The sequence below is a fragment of the Papio anubis genome, chromosome 7, assembly GCF_008728515.1.
Source record: "Papio anubis isolate 15944 chromosome 7, Panubis1.0, whole genome shotgun sequence".
NCBI classification, from domain to species: domain Eukaryota; kingdom Metazoa; phylum Chordata; class Mammalia; order Primates; family Cercopithecidae; genus Papio; species Papio anubis.
The window spans coordinates 117,981,436-118,001,589 of NC_044982.1; the positions used below are offsets into that span (position 1 = coordinate 117,981,436).

Here is a 20,154-nt window from a genome sequence, read left to right on the forward strand (position 1 = left end):
AAGCCTAGAGAAAGTCTCCCAGAAGGCAGTAGATTGACTTCGACCTCAAGCCACTCAGCACAGCACATAACTCCCAAGGCCCTTCTGAATAGCAAACTTTTACACATGTCGACGTATTATATCAGAAATATCGGTCAGCTTCAGACCGTTAAGGTCACTTACTTTAAGAAACAACATAGTACAATGCAAATATCAAATTTCATATTCTCCTGTTTTTTTAAGAAAAGGTTCTTCACTTACCTGAGAGACCCCATGAAATGGGAAACCATGATGCTGAGGGTTCAGGCAAAAGCAAGGGCTCTTCAGAGACGCTGCCAATTTTCTGCAATTGGGAGTGGCGTTCAAGTCCTACAGAAATGAACAATGTTATTTTTTAGCAACATTTACTTAGGAAGATTCTAGAAGCATAACTGGGTCAGCAAAACCAGAAATGAGCAAATGGAAGATACTAAAACAAAAGTGCCCAGTTATGGTTACCAGGATTTCCCAACTGAAATCCGATTATATATGAACATGAGGTAACAAGTTTACAAGACAACCAGCACAGTGCCTGACCCACAGAAGATGTTCAGTAAATTACTATCAGAGCGATCACCTCAGACTCTGAGCTAATAGGGGAGCTGGTGCTAGGCACACTAGTGCTGGAAATCCAGCCCCATCTATTACAAGCTATTTGACCACAGATGTCATGTCACATTCATGTGTCTTGGTTTCCCTGTCTTTGCAAGTTGAGTAAAACTATTGCCTAACAACAAAAAGAAATAAAGTACTCCTACATGCTACAATGGGGATGAACCTTGAAAACATTATGTTAAGTGAAAAGAACCAGATACAAAAATAGCATGCATTATATAATTCCATTTATAGGTAATACCAAGAATAGGCAAATCTATAGGGACAGAAAGTAGATTCATGGTTGCCAGAGATTGGGGGTTGCAGGAGTTCATGGGAGGGCACAGTGTTTCTTCCTGGAGTAACAAATATGTTCCAAAATTAGATTGTGGTGATGGTTGTACAACCCTGCAAATATATTAAAAACCACTGAATTGTATACAATATTGTGAAACGTATGGGAAATGAATTATATCTCAATAAAACTTATTTAAAAGATACTGTCTAAAGAATTCCTGCAGGTTGTTGTAAAGATTAAATGAAGGGACGAATGTGACATGCTTAGACAGTGGCTGGGGCAGGGTCACTCTCAGAAAATAGTAGCTCTGACGATACTGAGAGTTTGGATACTCGTCCTCTTCCAATCTCATGCTGAAAACTGATTTCCAGTATTAGAGGTGGGGCCCATTGGAGGTGTTTGGTCATGCAGGTGGGTCCCTCATGAATGCCCTGATGCCCTCCTTGTGGTAATGAGTGAGTTCTCGCTCTATTAGGGTGAGATCTGACTGTTTAAAAGAGCCTAAAAAGAGTGTGGCACCTCCTCCCTTCTCTCTCGCTCCCTCTCTTGCCATGCGACACACTGACTGCCCTTCCTCCTCCACCATGATTGAAAGCTTCCAGAGGTCCTCATCAGAAGCCGATGCCAGCCAGCACCATGCTTCTTGTACAGCCTGCAGAATTGGGAGCCAAATAAACCTTTATATAAATTACCCAGTCTTAAGCATTCCTTTATAGCAACGCAAAATGAACCAACACAGTGATGCAAGAAGAGGTCAAGCAACACTTAAAATATGTTGGCACAGTGAAAACAGGGAGGTAAAACCTCTTGCCCACAAATACTACTTTATTCAGAAGCCCTCACTAAACAAAATTTCTAAAAATTGTCAAGAGAGCCAATAGTTTCAAAGGCAAGTTATAAATAGCATCAGAAAGCCCAGGATGGGCAGATTGGTTGCAATGTAATAAAACTTGAGAATAAAACAGAGCATGGTCCAGTCTCCTCTCCTGCTGCATCTCCTTGAAGGGAAAGACAAATGAAGCAAGGTTCCAAGGTGGGCCAGGGATCCTTTCTAATAAAGGTGGAGTTCTCTAAGATCATTATGTTCTTGTTTCTTCCAGGGACTTCAGACTTTCTTTTCACCAGAAAAGGTGTGTGGGAAGATAAATGACAAGGATTTATGAAAAGATAGTCATGAGAACCAGACAATTCCATTCTCAGGGGAAAAGAATCAAGATTTTAAGTTACCACAGGCCCTTTCTGGGGATTATTAAGAAAGGAAAGCCTCTTAACTGTAATCATCCCTAATTAGCCATCAGCAACTCATGAAATTACTCCTGGTATTGAAGACCCTTAAATTCTTGGCTCTCAGCCAGAAATTACACTGAGATTCACCAGGAAGAAGGCCAACAAGTGCAAATTGGAACAGTTAAAACGCTTTTGAATCGAAGGTACGGTCTTCTTGCTCTTGGCTGCAGAACAGGTCTACACCAAGTCAGGGGATTTAACTTGGAAGTAAAATGAAGTCTTTGCCAAGTCCCTGATATCCATCAACTAATCAGTAATTATTTACTCAATAGGTGGTAGGCTCAGGTCCTCTCCAGTGCTGTGGGAATGGTTCGGGAGATGGACTGCGGGGAAAATGATGGTGTTATTATCCAGAACAACACAGGGTAAACTGTTCATTCAGATCCTAAGTACAACTCAGACTAGCACAAGAAGGAGAATGGCTGTAGAGGGATGGTCTGGCATAACAAGGTAGATGAGACTTAAATTCAAGCCTTAGCCTAATGAGTTAATACATGAACTATCTAGAATTGTTGGTAAGTGCGCACACTGTAATTGGAAACAAATGGGTATGAGGCCAGCATTCACATTTATTAACCCGCTGACCTTTGGCAATTAACCTGTCTTCATCTGTAAAATGGTGGGGGGGATACTGTTTGTAACTACTTCATAGGGTTGTTATATGAAATATTTATCTAGACTGTATGGCCTGGGAGCCGAACACACACACATACACATCAAGAAATTACAGCCTCGATGCTGGAGAACTACACTCTTTAAACAAACTAAACCATAAATAAGTATAAAAATAAAATTGCAGTAAGAGCCATCAAAGTCCAAGGTGCCTCAGAAAGTGCCCTGGGCAGTGATCAGAGAAGATCTCTCTGAGGCAGTGGCCTCTACGTGGGGGCTTGAGGGGTGAGTAGGAGTTGGCCTTGTGGAGAGGGGAGAGAAGCATCCCAGGAGAGGGAGGCTCTTGTGAGGAGTGGGAGGAAAAAGAAAGTAATGTGGCAGAAGAAGGTGGGAAGAGCTGACTGTCTACTGGGCAGTCAAGTCCCCAGAACACAGTAAGTGAATGGTCGAGGAGACAAGAGAAAGAGAGGTGTCAAAGATAACTCCCTCCAGATTTCTGGGGGACAGAAGGAGCAAATGAAGATTTTGTGGTTGACATGGTTTGGTTCCGTGTCTACACCCAAATCTTATCTCGAATTGTAATCCCCATAACCCCCACATGCCAAGGGAGGGACCAGGTGGGAAGTGACTGGATCATGGGGGCAATTTCCCCCATGCTGTTCTTGTGATAGGGAGTGAGGGCCCACAAGATCTGATGGTTTTATAAAGTAGTTTTCCCTGCTCTTGATTGTTCTCTCTCACCTGCCGCCATGTAATATGTGCCTGCTTCCCCTTCCACCATGATTGTAAGTTTCCTGAGGCCTCCCCAGCCATGCAGAACTATGAGTCAATTAAATCTCCTTTACTTATAAATGACCCAGTCTTGGGTAGATCTTTACAGCAGTATGAGAACAGACTGATACAGTGGTTATGTCAGGAAAGGAAGGGCAATATAGAAGGAAGAAGGTTTTGGGGAGAGCAGTTGTCTCCAGAGTGGGGAGACTGCCTGAACAGATCTGATGAGATGTCACCCGGAAAAACATCTGAAATTATTAAAACCTTTGAAAACAGATTTGCAACCTTACTGCTGATAGTAACAAAATAAATAACCAGACAAATATTGAAGGCGTATGCTCAAACATTTTTTTACTGAGGCAAAAATTTTTATAATCAGTGCAATCAGAAAAAATTATTGGAGGCCACTGCTCTAGTATGTTTTTGGACCAACTTCTTATCGGATTTGATTGGTCACTTCTCCCTCAGGATACGGCTGATGAGTTTGCACTGGCAGTTTCCAGCTCTGCCATTCTGCTTGACTCTCACTTGAGCTTCCGTGATTAGTATTGTGTTAAATCAGCCCTGCTTTTCAAACTGGGGGTCACCACTCATGAGTCTGCCATGAAATTAATTTCTCGGGTCACAAACAGCATTTCTTAATAAGTAAAAAAGAATGAAAGATAAGAGGAAAAAAATACCTGCATTCATCACGCATAATAAGGGTAAGTATTTCTTACTATGGCTCCCAGCCAGAGAAGTTTAAAAGTCCTCATTCTGGAAGACCAGAGGGCAGCAGAGGACTAGAACTGTGATTGTGGGGAATTAAACCTAGAAGCCGAGGCAAAGCCAAACGTTATCTCAGGCCCTGAAAGGTGGCGCCTGGCCAATGTTGACAAGATGGGCAAGAAAGAGCCATTATAGGTTGTGGAGCAGGGAGGGACCTGGAAAGAGTGAGGGTTCCCAAATATCCGTATGGCAAGGGTGCACCGAGAGGGCTGAGCACACATGCTGTCTGCAGAGCTCTGTCCGCCTTTTGAGGTTTGCTCCTGTTGATTTATAACCTTTCTTGACAGTGAACAAAAAATCTAACAATCTAGTTTCTGTTAGAACATATGCTCCTTGGGGCATGGAGGCCCCACCTTCTCTCCCTTCCACAATGATCCTACAGGAAGGTTGAATGAGTCACCCAATTTGGTTCAGGCCAAAGTGGCCGTCCCCACACACCAGGGGGAGGCACAACAGGCCCAAGGCTCAGGACAGCGGGGTCAGACAGAGGGCCAGGATCATCAAACTAAGGGTGGAAAAGGGTTCCCTGACCCGAAAGGAGGCCATGCTGCCTGAACTGTGACACCATTCTGCCACCCCTTACACACAGGCTCACCTCTGAGTATCTTTCCTGCCCCTTCACCTCAGGGCCTGACGAGAACTCCTGGAGGACCCCCTCCTGGAGGAACCCATGCCTTAGAAGACAAGGATCTGCTCAGTCTCTCAAGTCGGGGTTCAGGAAGGCCCCACTGCAGGCGCCAGTTCCACCTTCCTCCCTCCCTCCCTCCTACACACACTGTCCTCTGGAACTCCCACAGCGTAAAGCAACCACCCAAACAAAAGCACTCATCCCTGGGGAGGGCAAGTGACTCACTGGCAAGGAATGAGGACCAGAGATGTTAGAAGGAAGTAGCTCCAGGCCCCAAATCCAACACCCAGTCACATGCGGTGAGGACAAGTTCTCAGAACCTGCCTGTTTCCCAGGAAAGCTGCCTCTGAGGGTCCCGACAGGACAAGACAGGAGCCTCCACCACTGGAGCCTTGTCCTGTCTGTACCACCATCACCAGCACACACTCCTCTCCTGCCAACATTTACACAAACGCTCCTCACGCAACCTTGACCTTCTGTTTGCGATGCCCTTACCGTCCCCAGTCTGACATTCTAGGTGATGGTGGATAAAAGCACTTTTTTCTTGCATGATGAGAAAAGAGTCAGGAATTGGCTTTTACTGGATCATCCTACCTGAGATGGGACGTAAGTCATGCTATACAATCCTCACAGCAAACTGAGGCCACAGAACGGGTCCAGGGTAGCTCAGGCACAGGGAACCAGCACCTGGATAAGTAACGGGGTTTGAGGAAAGATGATTGGTTGAGTGGACAGGAAAGCTTCTGGAGTCTTAAAAATAAAAATAAAAAAAACAAAAAAAAGCTAAACTAAAACAAAAAACCAGGGGACTTGTGTGTTTGGGGAATGAACAAACCCCATACTGGAGAAAGAGTACAGTGTGTATGACAGAGGACAGGACCAGGGATCCAACAAGGCCCTCGGAGCCAACAGGGGAGGAGGAGAAGGGGCAAAGCATGGAGGTGGAAGCCAAGGAAGGCATTGGGAGGAGGCTGCCCCACACTGCATGGAGGTGGGGGCAGGCCCAGGACAACACGTGCACAGTGTCCCCTCCACCCCGACCTGAGAAAACTCAGTACATTGGAGAAAGAGCTTTGGCTGGACAAGGCTGCCAAGAAGAATGGCCCAAAAGCAAGAGGCAGAAAAAGGGATGCTCTTATTTCTTCAAGTTACCCCCTGATTAAATGGAGATTATCCACAGCAAGTGGGAAAAGTGGAGGGAGGCATAGGCTTTAAATCATCCTCATAAACAATATGGTGGGCAGACTTGCTAGCTGACAATGACAGGCACAGGACAGAGCCTAGAAGTTCAAAGAGAGGAGATCATCTTCCTTAACAGATACTAGACATACCTGTTTACACTTGCCCCTCACTGGATGGGAAGCTTCTTAAAGGTAAAGGACTCTTTTAGTCCTCTTTACAAATGCCCTTCCATTAGACATGCTGCCAACACAGGGCTGGCATGCAATCACAGTTGGATGAATGAATGAAAGGGTGAATGGGTGAAGAATGAACGGCATGAGTTTCTTATAGACTTTTCCCTCTTAGAAAGCAGGGCCCCCGTGTGATTTCTCTCTCACTGCTTTTGCCAGTGTTCAGCCAATGTCTAGACTGCCCTAGGGAGAGAATGAAGGCGCTGAAGGCGCTAACCCACTGCAGATGCACACTGCCTCTGTGGAGGTCCCACCCTCCCGAGCTCTCTGGTGGCGGTCATCAACTGTTACAGCCCTTTCAGGAAATCCTGCCCCAGGCCAGAGGTATTCAGGGACGCTGACCTTGGATCCCCAGGCCCCGTCACATTTCCAGCTGCTCCCTGCCTGTGAGGACAGCCAGAGGAATGTTCCCCTAACATGTCCTTGGCTCACAGTCCTTTCTCCTACCACCTCACAGAGGCTGTCCTTTTTGTTCCTGCCATATCCAAACTCAGCTGCAGAACTCATTTCTTCCCATGGAACCCCCACACTGCAGACTGGCTGGCCTGCCCAGAGCAGCGTGAAAACCCACAGAATCTGGATTAGGACTAAACCTTGAGAAGGTCTATTAAAACTCCCTGGCAGCTTTCAAGCAAACACATTACAGCGGGTTTTGTTACTCATTAAGGAAAACACCTTGCTGCTCCATCCTCACCTGGAGAAATTAGGTAATCAGCACAGATTAGTTAAGGATTTCAATGCAAATTGCATCATTTTCATGGTCATTAACATTGGTGTGGTTTATATCTGTTTTCAGTCCTAAAAAAAGGTTTCCCAGGTAACTAAAGAAAATATTCAAGGGCAGAAATATCAGGCGGGCAGGATATTTAAAATAAATGAGCCATTTGTTCCTGCTTCTGTATAAAGTTGCTTTTTCAATTTCAGATGACGTGATACTGCAGATCAAAGTGGGGAAAAACCTTTGGAGTAAGAGCGCTTTTCTTCCCCAGATAGGACTGACTTCATTGCTTGATTTACAGCACTTGATTAACCTGGTTAAATGTCTTTGCTTCTGTGCAAGTCTCAGATGCAGAACTAGGGATCGTCACAGCGTATCATTATGATCTGGGCTTGTCTTTCCTCCCTCACAACAAAGGACCTCTTCCTCAAATACTTACTTGTTATATTTCTGGTGTCTAGAATAGCACCTGGGGTGCAGTAGGTGTTCGCAGTGACAGAAAGGCCTTCCATTCAAACTCAGGTGGGGGCTTTCTCTTCCATGCAGGATTGTGCTGCCTGTCTGTGGCACCACTGCCCAGCGCAGGATCCAAACAGCAACTCCATTCTTCTGCTAACTGTTTCTGAAATTAACATGACATTCTCCACCCCACTCCTAAAGACCACAACACCCAAATAAACAGCAGTGATGAGATGCAGGCCACCCTACCTAGAAATCAAAGACACCTAGACACACTCCAGCCTTCCCCCCTCTCAGACTCAACCTCTCCCCAGCATCTGCTGCCAAGAGCAGTTTATAATCCCTGGGTCGTAGTTACCAAAGAAAAAAACATCAGACTACCATGGCTGAGCTCTGCATGGGAGCTGCAGCTTTTCTGATGTGCTGCTCTTTCTCCAAGATGATGATCCATCTCATTCCAAAAACCAATATTCTCCAGGTGCCTTGGCCAAAAGCAGGTGGCCAAGGGAGAAAAAGGCAGCTGGGAGCTCAGGCCTTCCTCCCTGCTTTCCAATACAAGGCGTCAGTTCTACTATCTACAAATGGCCTCTTACCACTCTGGTGAGCACCTGTGCACATCTGTGCATGAGCATACACACACACACACTGTGTTGGGGAAGAAAGGTGTAACAAGGGCACTAACACTAAAAGAATAAACACAGTAAATACCAAATTCATTCACAAGGTGAGGATTCAGGGCTGAGTGAAACACAGCCAATGAGGTACTCTTTTGGAAAAAAATCTGTCTATAAAATTTATTAAGGAAATCTATTTATTAAGGAAAGTTTGAAACTACAGAAAAATATAAAGAGGAAAGCCAAAATTACTCATTGTAATTGTATCACCTAATAATCCAAGTTACTCACCATTAAACCTTTTGATGTTCTTGTTTATTTTTTCTATGCGTAATGCTTATATGTATCATCTGCATATTTTACATATACTATTTCTACAAAACAAAATCACACATGTAGTTTTGGATTCTATTTTTACCTTACATCATAAGCATCTCATTAGTAATATTCAAAATCATTTCTAATCACTGCAAAATAATCCACCCTATGAATGCCCGATAACACACCTAATAATGTTCCCTTATTGTTGGAATATATGATGAACATCTTTGTATAAAATCCCTTATTTGCTACTCTTCCTTGTTCCTTAGGATAAATTCCTAAAAAATGAAATCATTAAGCCCAAAGGTATGACTAAGGTCCTTCACGATGAATCCTTTTCAAAAAGAATTGTATCAACCTAGAATCTCTCATGTAGTATATGAAATAAACACATTTGCCAATAATGCTATGATTGTAATCTCTCCTAATTTGATAAGTAGTTAGTTAGGGCAGGGTAACTCTGCCACAAACCCCCTCAAAATGTCAATGGCTTAACACAATAAAAGGATTTTTGCTCAAGTCACTATCTGATGCAGGTTGTCAAGAGCATTCTTCTTCACACAGTCATGCAGGCATCCAGGGACCCTTTTTCCATCGAGTGATTCCACCATCGTCTAGGGCCTCATCGTCTTCACCTGGGTTCTTTCCAGCCAGTGACCAAACAAGGGGAAAGAGAAGGCGTAGAGGACTGAGCTAGCAGCTTCACTAAGGTAGCTTAAATCACTGTCCCTGGTATTCCATTACCCAGTTTAGTCATATGGCAGTATACCTACCTGGAAAGGATTGTGGGAAACAGTCTATCTCTATTCCCAGGAGGAAATCTTCTGGTGAACAACTAGCCAACGTTTGTCACAATAGGGAAAAAATTGGTAAAAGTCATTTTAACATGTACTCCTTTGATTATCGCTAAAGTTGGAATTGATTTTCATTTTTATTAGCCATGTACACTGTCTCTTCTGTGAATTTTTTACAACCTCCTTTGCCCATTTTTCTGTAGGGCTCATAATGTTTGAAATGATTTTTTTTTCTTTTTTTTTTTTTTGAGATGGAGTCTTGCTCTGTCGCCCAGGCTGGAGTGCAGTGGCGCAATCGCGGCTCACCGCAACCTCCACCTCCTGAGTTCGTGCCATTCTCCTGTGTTAGTCTCCTGATTAGCTGGGACTACAGGCGTGTGCCACCACGCCTGGTTAATTTTTTGTATTTTTTTTTTAGTAGAGACAGGGTTTCACATGTTAGCCAGGATGGTCTCGATCTCCTGACCTTGTGATCCACCCGTCTCGGCCTCCCAATGTGCTGGGATTACAGGCATGAGCCATCATGCCCAGCCATGTTTTGAAATGATTTTTAAGAGCTCTTTCTTCATTAAGGTTGTTAGCCCTTATTTTGTCAAGTTAGGACCTTGTTTTCATTTGCTTTTCATCTTCTAATTTTATCTATAATTATAAATACGTTTTTATTTAATGTATTCAAATCAATCATTTCCATTGTGATTTTCTGTTGGACATCTCTTCACAAGGCAAACCTACACATACAAAAAACTAGGCAATTCTAATCCAACTCCCCAATGTCATTATTTTGTCATCATGATTCAAAGATGAATAAACTGATAGGTAAAGAAACCACATGACTGGTACAAGGTATCATAGCTACTTAGAGGCAAAGCTAGGACTAAAGATTTTAAAAGTTAACATTTATTGGCCAGGCACAGGGGCTCAGGCCTGTAATCCCAGCACTTTGGGAGGCCGAGGCGGGTGGATCACCAAGTCAGGAGATAAAGACCATCCTGGCTAACACGGTGAAACCCCGTCTCTACTAAAAAGACAAAAAATTAGACGGGCGTGGTGGCCGCGCCTGTAGTCCCAGCTACTCGGGAGGCTGAGGCAGGAAAATGGCGTGAACCTGGGAGGCGGAGCTTGCAGTGAGCCGTGATTGCACCACTGCACTCCAGCCTGGGCAACAGAGTAAGACTCTGTCTCAAAAAAAAAAATTAACATTTATTAAGTGTATAATATGTGACAGGCTGTGCTGAATGCTTTTTAAACATTAATTAAAGACAACCCTATGAAGCAAGTATATTTCTATCCCCATTTTACAGAGAAGGAAACTGAGGCTGCAAGCACTGAAACAACAAGCCTACTCAGAGTCACACAGGTAGTAAGTGGCAGCAGCATGATTTGAATGCAAGCTCATCTGATTGTTGAAGTCATGGCTTGTCTTAGCACTAAATTAAACTGTCTCTCAGGGCCGGGCGCAGTGGCTCATGGCTGTAATCCCAGCACTTTGGGAGGCCAAGGTTGAGAATCACTTGAGCTCAGGAGTTCGAGACCAGCCTGGACAACATGGCGAAACTCCATCTCTACAAAGAATACAAAAAATAGCTGGGTGTGGTGGCACATGCCTGTGGTCTTAGCTACTCAGGAGGCTGAGGTGGGAGGATCGACTGAGCCCGAGAGCTCAAGGCTGCAATGAACCGAGACTGTGCCACTGCACTCAAGCCTGGTCAACAGAGAAAGACTCTGTCTCAACAAAATAAAAATAAACTGTCTCTTGAGTCTCCTGACACACTGCATCAAAGGCACCTTTTCAGGAGAGTTGCTTGGGTTCACATTTACCTGGTACACAGCACGCAGGCTGCAGCCTGGGCCTCGGCCAGGCAAGATGTAGGGTGTGAGGTTGTGAGGTTGTGCTCTGCCCCATTCACTCTGGGACAGCTCTGCCCTTGAGTCCAGGATATTTTCTTAGTGCCCCCATGCATTTGCCCATCCAGAACGCATCCCAACTCAGTGTGCCTCAGCCACCATAAATCAGCCAACCACACATGCTGCCCTTGATGCTTCTGAATATCAAGGGAAAGGATTTGCCTCATCCTGCTCTGCTCTTGAGGCTTGCGCATCAACGTTTGAGTTATGTCATTATTTTTTTAAGCGATAGAAATCTAGTCAATGATTTGTAGCAATCACTACTGTGCAATGTGTGCTGAAAAATTCTGTCTATCCTTACAGAAGGAGGGAGAAACCTAGCAAATTAGTCTGATTTTCTTGACACAATTCTGTGATGGGCCAGTATGAGGTAAGGCTGAAATCAGGGGCTATGATTAAAAGATTATGACAATGTGAAAAAGTCAGTCATCACATAAATTAGAAAATGTTTTCAAGGAAACCAAGAGAGATACATCCTTGGAGGTCAAGGGTCACCCAGAGGTCAAGAAGGACTGTAAAGGGCATTTAGGATTAGATAGAATAGGCTGTCACTATCCCCTTTTTCTTGAATGTTGCCATCAATGGCTATGATGCCCTGCACACCTGCTCTCTTCCTGTCTCTTCTGTCTTCCTTGTTGGCTCTCCCTGTGACTCAAACCAGAACTAGAAAAATGTCAACAAGAACCAACCCTCACTATCAAACTATGTACTCTGGAGAAATACCCTTACACTTCAACCTCTTTATTATGGCATGCTAAGGTCTCAAAAACACAACACCTCAAGACCTGCACGCTCATTCAGGCTGCTTCCCTGTACTTCGAGTTTCTTCCTGCTGCTGATGGCCCAAGATGAATAAAAGGAGTCGTCACCAGCTCATGCCAAGCCCTCCTTCTTCAGTGGTGGCATCACCGTCCTTCCAGGAAATGACTCTCCAAGCTTTCCTGGGCCTCTGGGACCCACTCTCTTGCCAACTCTCAATTCTTCCTTTGTACTATCTCTCAGATAGCCTCTTTCTTCTCCATGCCATCCTCCACCAGCCTCATCTAAACCATCATCCAGATAACTGCAGTTAATGTTCTCTGATTTCCCTATGCACCTTTGTCAAAAGTCAGATGGGTGTATTTCCAGGTCGTCTATAGTATTCCACTAATCTATGTGCCTTTCCCTCACCAATACAACACTGTCTTCATTGTTATAGCTATGTATGTCTTAAAACCAGGAACACTCATTCCCCCTCCTTTATTCTTCTTTTTCAAATTCGTTTTTAAAAGTTTGACTATGATATGTCTTGGTATAACTTTCTTTCTATTTAGGGTTTGCTCAGTTTCTTGAATCTCTAAGTTTGGGTCTTATGCTCAATTTGGGAAGTTTTCAACCAGTATTTCATTGAGTAGTTTTTCATCCCACTCTTTTTCCTCCTCCTTTGTCTTCAAAGACAAAAATGTTAGATCTTTTGTTATAGCCTTTTTTTTTTTTTTTTTTTTTTTTAAGGCAGAGTTTCACTCTGTCACCCAGGCCAGAGTGCAGTGGCACGATCTTGGCTCACGGCAACCTCTGCCTCCCGAGTTCAAGTGATTCTCCTGCCTTAGCCTCCGAAGTAGCTGGGATTACAGACATGTGCCACCATGCCTGGCTGATTTTTGTATTTTCAGTAGAGATGAGGTTTCACCATGTTGGTCAAGCTGGTCTCAAACTCCTGACCTCAGGTGATCCACCCACCTCGGCCTCCCAAAGTGCTGGGGTTACATGTTATAGTCTTACAGGTCCCTGAGACTCTATTCCTTTTTTTTTTCCCTTTTTTCCCAGTCTATTTTTATCTCTGTTGCTCAGGTTGGGTAAATTTTATCGTTACAGCTTCCAATCCACTGGTTCTTTCCTGTCATCTCCATTCTGCTGTTTAATCCATCAGTTAAGTTTTATTTTTGTTATTATATTTTTCTATTCTAAAATTTCCATTTGGGATTAAAGACTTAAATGTAATGTTAGAAACTGTAAAATTACTAGAAGAAAACATAGGAGAAATACTACAAGACACTGGCCTGGAATAATTGTTTGTATTTAACCCCAAAAGTGCAGGCGAAAATAGACAAATGGGATTACATGAAACTAAAAAGCTTCTGCACAGCAAAGGAAACAACTAATAGTGTAAAGAGACAACCCACAGAATGTGAGAAAATATTTGAAAGCCAAACATCTGATAAGGGGTTAATATCCAAAATATATAAGGAACTCAAACAACTCAACAGTAAGAAAATAAAAAACCCAATTAAAAAATGGGCAGAGGACCTGAATAGACATTTCTCAAACAAAGATATGCAAACAGCCCACAGGTATATCAAAAGATCCTCAACATCGCTAAGCTTTAGGGAAATGCAAATTAAACCACAGTGAGCTATCATCTCACACACACCTGTCAGAATGGTTATTATCAAAAAGACAAAATAAATCAAGTGTTGGTGAGTATGTGGAGAAAAAGAAAATCTCGTATACTATTGGTGGGAATGTAAATTAGTACAGCCATTACAGAAAATTGTATAGAGCTTCCTCAGAAAAACTAAAAGTAGAGTTACCATATGATCCAGCAATCCCACTTCTGGGTATTTACCCAAAAGATTTGAAATCAGTTTGTCAAGCGAGATCTAGAGAGATCTGCACTCCCATGTTCAATGCAGCACTATTCACAATAGCCAAGTTATGGAATAAATCTATGTGTCCATCAACAGATGAACATGGTATACCTATGCATATGATGGGACATTATTCAACCTTAAAAAGGAAGAAAATTCTACGTGCTACAACATGGATGAATCTGCAGGACGTTACGCTAAATGAAATAAGCCAGGTACAGAAAGACAAATATCACATGTTTTTACTTATATGTGGAATCTAAAACATCAAACTCACAGAAGCAGAGAGTAGAATGGTGGTTACAGATGCTGATGCTGAAGGGTGGGGGGAATGGTGAGGTTATGGTCAAAGGGTAGAGAAACTCAGGAAGAATAAGCCCTTTTTGAGATCTATTGCAGAGTGTAGTGAAAATAGTTAATAACAGTATTTTGTACATTTCAAACTTGCTAAGAGTAAATTTCAGATATTCTTGCTACAAAAAATAGTAAGTATTTGAGGTAAGGAATATGTTAGGTTGATTTCATTATTCCGCATTGTGTTCATAAATCATAGCATCACTTTGTACCCCATAAGATAATGCAGTTATAAATGTCAATCTACAATAAAATGTTTTACAATTTTTTTGAAAATAAAATAAAGTTTCCATTTGCTTCTTCTACTTCTTTGCTGAGACTTCTCATTTATATTTTATTTATTTGTCTCAGGCATGATCATAATTGCCCCTTGAAGCATTTTTATGATGGCCACTTCAAAGTCTTTGTCAGATACTCCCACATCTCTGTCAACTCAGTGCTGGCATCAACTGATTGTCTTTTTCATTCAGTGTGAGATCTTCCTGGTTCTCAGTGTGATGAGTGATTTTCCATTGACACCTGGACATTTTAGGTATTATGGTATGAGGTGCTAGATCTTATTTAAACCATCCCTTTTCCCTGGCTTCTTCTGACACTGCTCCGGCAAGGAAGGGGGGCCTCTGTCATTATGGCTACGTGGGAATAGAAGGCCAGGTTGCCCACTTGGCCTCCAGTAACACCAGAGAGGGAAAGGGGAGTCATCATTGCTTCTGGGTAGAAGTGGGAGTTCCAGCTCCCCACCAGGTCCCCACTGACATGTCCCTGGCTTGGAGGGGCAGGAGAGCCTCCTGTGGCCTGTGCTGGTACCACAGCAGGAAGGCTCACAGCGATGCATGACTTCGTTACTGCTGGGTGGTGGCAAGAGTCCTAAGTGTCCATTAGGCCTCCTCTGACCACCCCAGTAGGAATTAAGAATTAGTGTCCTAGAGATGGAAATGGATTGCTGGACATCAAACAAGAAGTTAATGACAAAGCTGGGGCTCAACGCCCATGCCTTTGGCTGCAAGACCATTTGCTTCTAAACGAAACACACAGGAAGAATGCCAGCCCCCTGCCCAACAGAATAATGAGAGATCTCACAAGCCAAAGGACAGCGGCTGCCTCCCTTCACATCCTGCCAGACCCCAGACCAGAAAGCACATGTGGCTGTGCGCCACCACCCCCTAAACAACACAAACACACGTCTACTTAGGACGGGTCTCCCATCCAACATACACAGCAAAAACATGTTCCCGAGCCAAGAACCACAGCATCACAGTCACCTTCGGGGCTGGTGGTCTTCCATCTGGAGAGGTTCTGGCTTTCCTACTGCTGGAATCTCTGAAACCAAGATACACCCAGGAGCAGCCAGCAGGCCCGGCAACCCCCTCCTGACTGGAGAGCTGGGTCTGCACCCAGCTGGAGGCGCCTTCTTCGGACCTGGGGCCTCCCTCTGGCCCTGGCCGGCCAGCCGCGGTCTCAGCACAGCACTGCTTATTCTCCAGTAAGGGAAAGCTGGTGACCCAGGAGGGGAAACTCTGCTTTCTAACAGTCTTTGTTTTTGTTTCCATTTAAAAAGGTTAGTGACTTTATTGCATGTGGAAAGAACCAAAGTAACAATTTCAAAGAGGCTCAGCATGTTTTGGATCTGACCAAATATACAGAACTTTTGAGTGAGGAGGAAAGAAAAGGGAAAAGAGGGAGCAAAAGTTTATTCCGCATTCACTGTGTGCCAGACACAAGCCTTGGTGCTCCGTCCATGCTCTCGCCTGCCTTTCACAATCAAAAAATTCCAGCTAGAATCAAGTTCCAAACTCCAGTCAGCAGGCTGCTGGGAGTCAGGCAGAGCTGCTGGACGCCAGGAGAGTACACAATAATAAACCAGTGTAGGGTATAAAATTTTTTCTTTTCTTCTCTTTTCTCTTTTCCTTTCCTTTCCTTTCCCTTGCCTTCCTTTCTCCTTCCCTTTCCCCTTCCTCTTCTCTTCTCTTCTCTTCTCTTCCTGGCTGGGACTCACTCTGTCCCCCAGGTTGGATTGCAGTGGCATGAACATGGCTCACTGCAGCCTCAAAATTCTTGGGTTCAAGCAATCCTCCTACTTTAGCCTCCCATATATGTAGCTGGGACCACAGGTGCACACCACCAGCTGGGACCACAGGTGCACACCACCATGCCTGGCTAATAGTTTGATGTTTTGTAGAGATGGGGTCTCACTTTGTTGCCCAGGCTGGTCTCGAACTCCTGGGCTCAAATGATCTTCCCGTCCCGGCCTCCCAAAGTACCAGGATTACAGGCATGAGCCACCATGCCTAGTCAGGGTATACAATTTAAATCATGAAATAGAATGACAATAACAATATTAATAAGGTCATTGGGTACCAAAATTTTGAAATAATATGATTTAAAATTTTTAATTCACTAGAATAACTACCTAAATAATTTAAAATTGTATAAAAGTAACTGCCTATGTTGGTACCATTCAAGCTGATAAATATCCCAATCTTTTGATAGAACTTGTGAATTAAGCTTTATTCTTATGAGCACTGGAATGTCTATGAATGATTTTGTTGACTATCAGGATATTTTAACATTCACTCTTCCTACAATTTAAAACAATTTTCAAATATTATAATCGTCTAGACAAGCGGTCCACAAACTCTGGCCCACAGGTTAAACCTGACCCTCTGCCTGTTTTTGCCACATTTTCAAATGATTGAATAAAAATCAAGAGAAGAACATTTTATGGCAAATAAAAATTACATGAAATTAAAATTGCGGTGCCCGTAAATCAGTTTTACTGGAACACAGTCCTGCCCATTCATTTATCTATTGTCTATGGCTTCTTTCATGCTCAAAAGGCAAAGCTGATTAGTTGCAACAAAGACCACACAATCTGCAAAGTCTAAATATTGTTTGGCCCTTTCCAAGAAAATGTGCGGACCCCCAATCTAGACAGTCTGTCAAATGGTGGTGCTGGTGTCAGACTGAAAACATATCGAGACGATGATGATGATGATGATGATAACAGCAACAGCCACGACCACCAGCTTGGCAAATGAGAAAGCCAAAAAAGCATCACGAGATACCGAGTGGGTAACTTATGAGTGAGCCCATTGTGCAATGTGAGAGAGAGTGTGACCATATGAGAAGCGACAGCACAAAGCTATGTGTTTTGAGACCATATCAAGTAAATGCACACTCTACATTTATTCTGTAGGGGAGAAAGTCTGAATGACGAGAGATCTGAACTCTGAGAGGTCTTCAAGAACGTAACCCTCCCATAAAACACAACAGGCTTCTACTTCCTTTCTCCTTCTTCCCTCTTCCCCAGCCTTGTTTCCTCCTCTTGGGAGGCAGATCCCACCCCAAATCTTTCTGAATTCCCACCAATCTGAATCTGATGCCTGTGTGGGTCCCCCAGCCTCTCTATGCCATGTTTATCACAGTGTCTTCCCTTTCACCTGCCCCCTGCTAAGACTGTAAGTATCATATTACTCCCCACCTCTCACACCTCCAAGCAAGAACACACCTTCTTCATCGGTAAGAAGTTCTAGTGTTCACCTGCACAAGAGTTGGCCCTTCATTGCATTGGAGGCTTGAGCAAACACCGTACCTATGTTCTCTCCTCTAACTCCTACAGCATGTACAGAGACTGTTAGCCCATTTCACACACGAGGAAACTGAAGCTTAAAGAGATTAAGCTGCCCAAGGCCACACACGCAGAGTCAGGTCTGGAATTCACACACTTTGCAGTGCATGACGCTGCCACCTGATGCACAGTAGGGGCTCAGAAATCACTGGATGCCTGAGCGAATGACTGCATAGCCATGCCCACACAGGACCACTGACACACAGCAGCGCAATCTCAGAAGCTGCCAAGACCTTCCCCTCCATGGGACCTCTGTGAACACTGAAATAACTTCCCTCTCTGGAACCCAGAAAGTCACCACTTGAACAGTACCTCTCACACCCCTTGCTAAGAGTGAGGTATCAAGTTCCTCCAATCTGAGCCTCAGGAAAGAACAGTAACTAGTGAGGAAAGGAAGGGTAGGCAGAAAACAAGCACCTGGTCTGTTTCTGGGTCCCCCTCATCTGGGCCTCCCAGGTGCAGTTTCTCTGAAGACCCCATGGGCAGCATGGACCACTCTTCTTACAGTTCCTGCTTTTGACCTGGTCATCGCATGGCCGGGAAGTGTATTTCCAACGCAGAACATGAGATCAGAAATAAAGAAACATCAGCAAATTGAACATTCATGTTGGTAGTGCCAATTTTTAGATTGGGAGAAACTAGAAACAACCTAGATCCCTGACAGAGGGTGGGGAACGGCTAAGGAAACCGCGATGGCGCAAAATGATGGAAAGTGTCATTGTGCTTTACAAAATGGGAACCCTGCTTAGGTGGAAAGTGGGAAATGTTGACACAAAATCATATTAGTGGAAAAGACAAATCTGCATGTGCTAAATTAAAATATAAGCCTATATCAAGGAGAAAGCAGAGCAATATCGGCGCGGCATTATGCATACATATGCTCCTGTGAAAGAGGCCAAGAAGACAGAGCATCCTGCGAGAGGCTGAGAGCAGGGAGAGACCTTTCCTCCCAGGTACTCACTAACTGGCCTGATAGCTCCTCCCCCGGGCCCCACCACCAGCATTTGTTTTGGAGTCAGATGACTTGAAATTCAAACATCACTCTGATGTCTACTTGCTGTGTGAGCCTGTGAACATTCCTTAGCCTCTCTGAGCCTCAGTTTTCTAGCTGTAGAGTAGAAATAATAGTGTCTAGTTTGCACAGGTTGTTGAGAGGATTAAATAAAAGAAGCCAGGTAAATCCCAGTACCTGACACGGAGTTCTGTAAATGGCAGCTCCTCCCTGCTTAGCTGACCAGAAGATCCTCTGAACTTCAAGCAGAATGAAATCCCAGGCCTCAACTAAAACATCACTAAAGTCAAGCAGGTCCTGGGTACTTGTCTGCTCTGGAAAAGACTCTAAATGAAACTAAAGGCTATACTGTCACTACACGCCCTGTAATGAGACTTCAAAACTTGAAGACACAGCTCTACCCTCAGGGCTCACCTTACAACCAGCAATAAACTCTCCTACATAGTTCCCAAGGGGCCTCATGTCCACGGTTGGATTGGATCCTCCTGTCAATCATTAGGTAAGTATAACTATTATTATCCCCCACCAGGAACAAGGCAATGAGAGGGCAGAGAAACCAGAAAAGAGAGCAGAGTGGGGATTTGCATCCAGGCCAGACGGCCTCCACGGCTCCTGATTTTGCTCTCAAAACAGCTGCATTCTCTACCCTCAGCCACTTGGCTAGGGACTGTCAGGTCACAGCAAAGCTAGCAAGGAGCAGAGCCAGTGCAGAATTGGCCAGCACCACGGAGGACACAACAGATGTCAGTGCCCAGCCCGCAAGTAGTCTGACAACCTAGCATGAGGGCAGGAGACAAGGGGCAGGGTAATGTCATCAAAGGGGCAGCTGGAAACCAAGGAACTGGAGCAAAGGCAGGAGCAAGCCAGACAGAATCCAAGGCATGTGAGGGTCAGGGGTCAAACAAAGGAGATCAATCAAAGAGTCAGTCGTCAATTCACCCAAAGCAAGTCTTGGAGCCCTGGAAGAGAAGATGCTTCTGTCCTTCCCAAAGGATATGCAGGCTCAGGACTCAGCCAAAGTGGGGAAAAAAAAAAAGTGACAGCTAACATTCAAGTGGCATTTTCCTACATGCCTGAGATACTTTTGAGCATTTTCCAGGTGGAAAAACTACAGCCCCAGAGGCCAAGGAACCTGTTCAAGGCCCAAAACTTGGTAGAGCCAAGGCTCAAACTCAGGACCTGGCTCCAGAGTGCTCTCCTCCTCAGCACCACCGTGCTGCTGCCTGACCTGGGAAAGGAGGTGGGTTCCTCTTCCTACACATCACAAGTGATCAGAGACCCTACATTTCAGGGGGAAAAGTATGTCTGGCAACTACAAATTTGTAACTTGC

The 20,154-nt window shown here is 44.3% G+C and overlaps 1 protein-coding gene across 2 annotated transcripts in view; it reads right to left on the reverse strand.

Moving 5' to 3' along the window:
* The window catches only part of THSD4 (thrombospondin type 1 domain containing 4), a 680,084-nt gene that overhangs the window by 654,516 nt on the left and 5,414 nt on the right, over positions 1-20,154 (reverse strand). Inside the window, exons 2-3 of one of the 2 annotated variants that reach the window (XM_021940676.2) lie at positions 5,574-5,666; positions 241-348 (exon numbers count right to left, since the gene is read on the reverse strand). In XM_021940676.2, the coding sequence (XP_021796368.2) occupies positions 241-269 (29 nt within the window). In that variant the 5' untranslated portion in view covers positions 270-348; positions 5,574-5,666. The remainder of the gene's footprint in view (positions 1-240; positions 349-5,573; positions 5,667-20,154) is intronic. The other variant, XM_031668519.1, reaches the window with a different exon arrangement.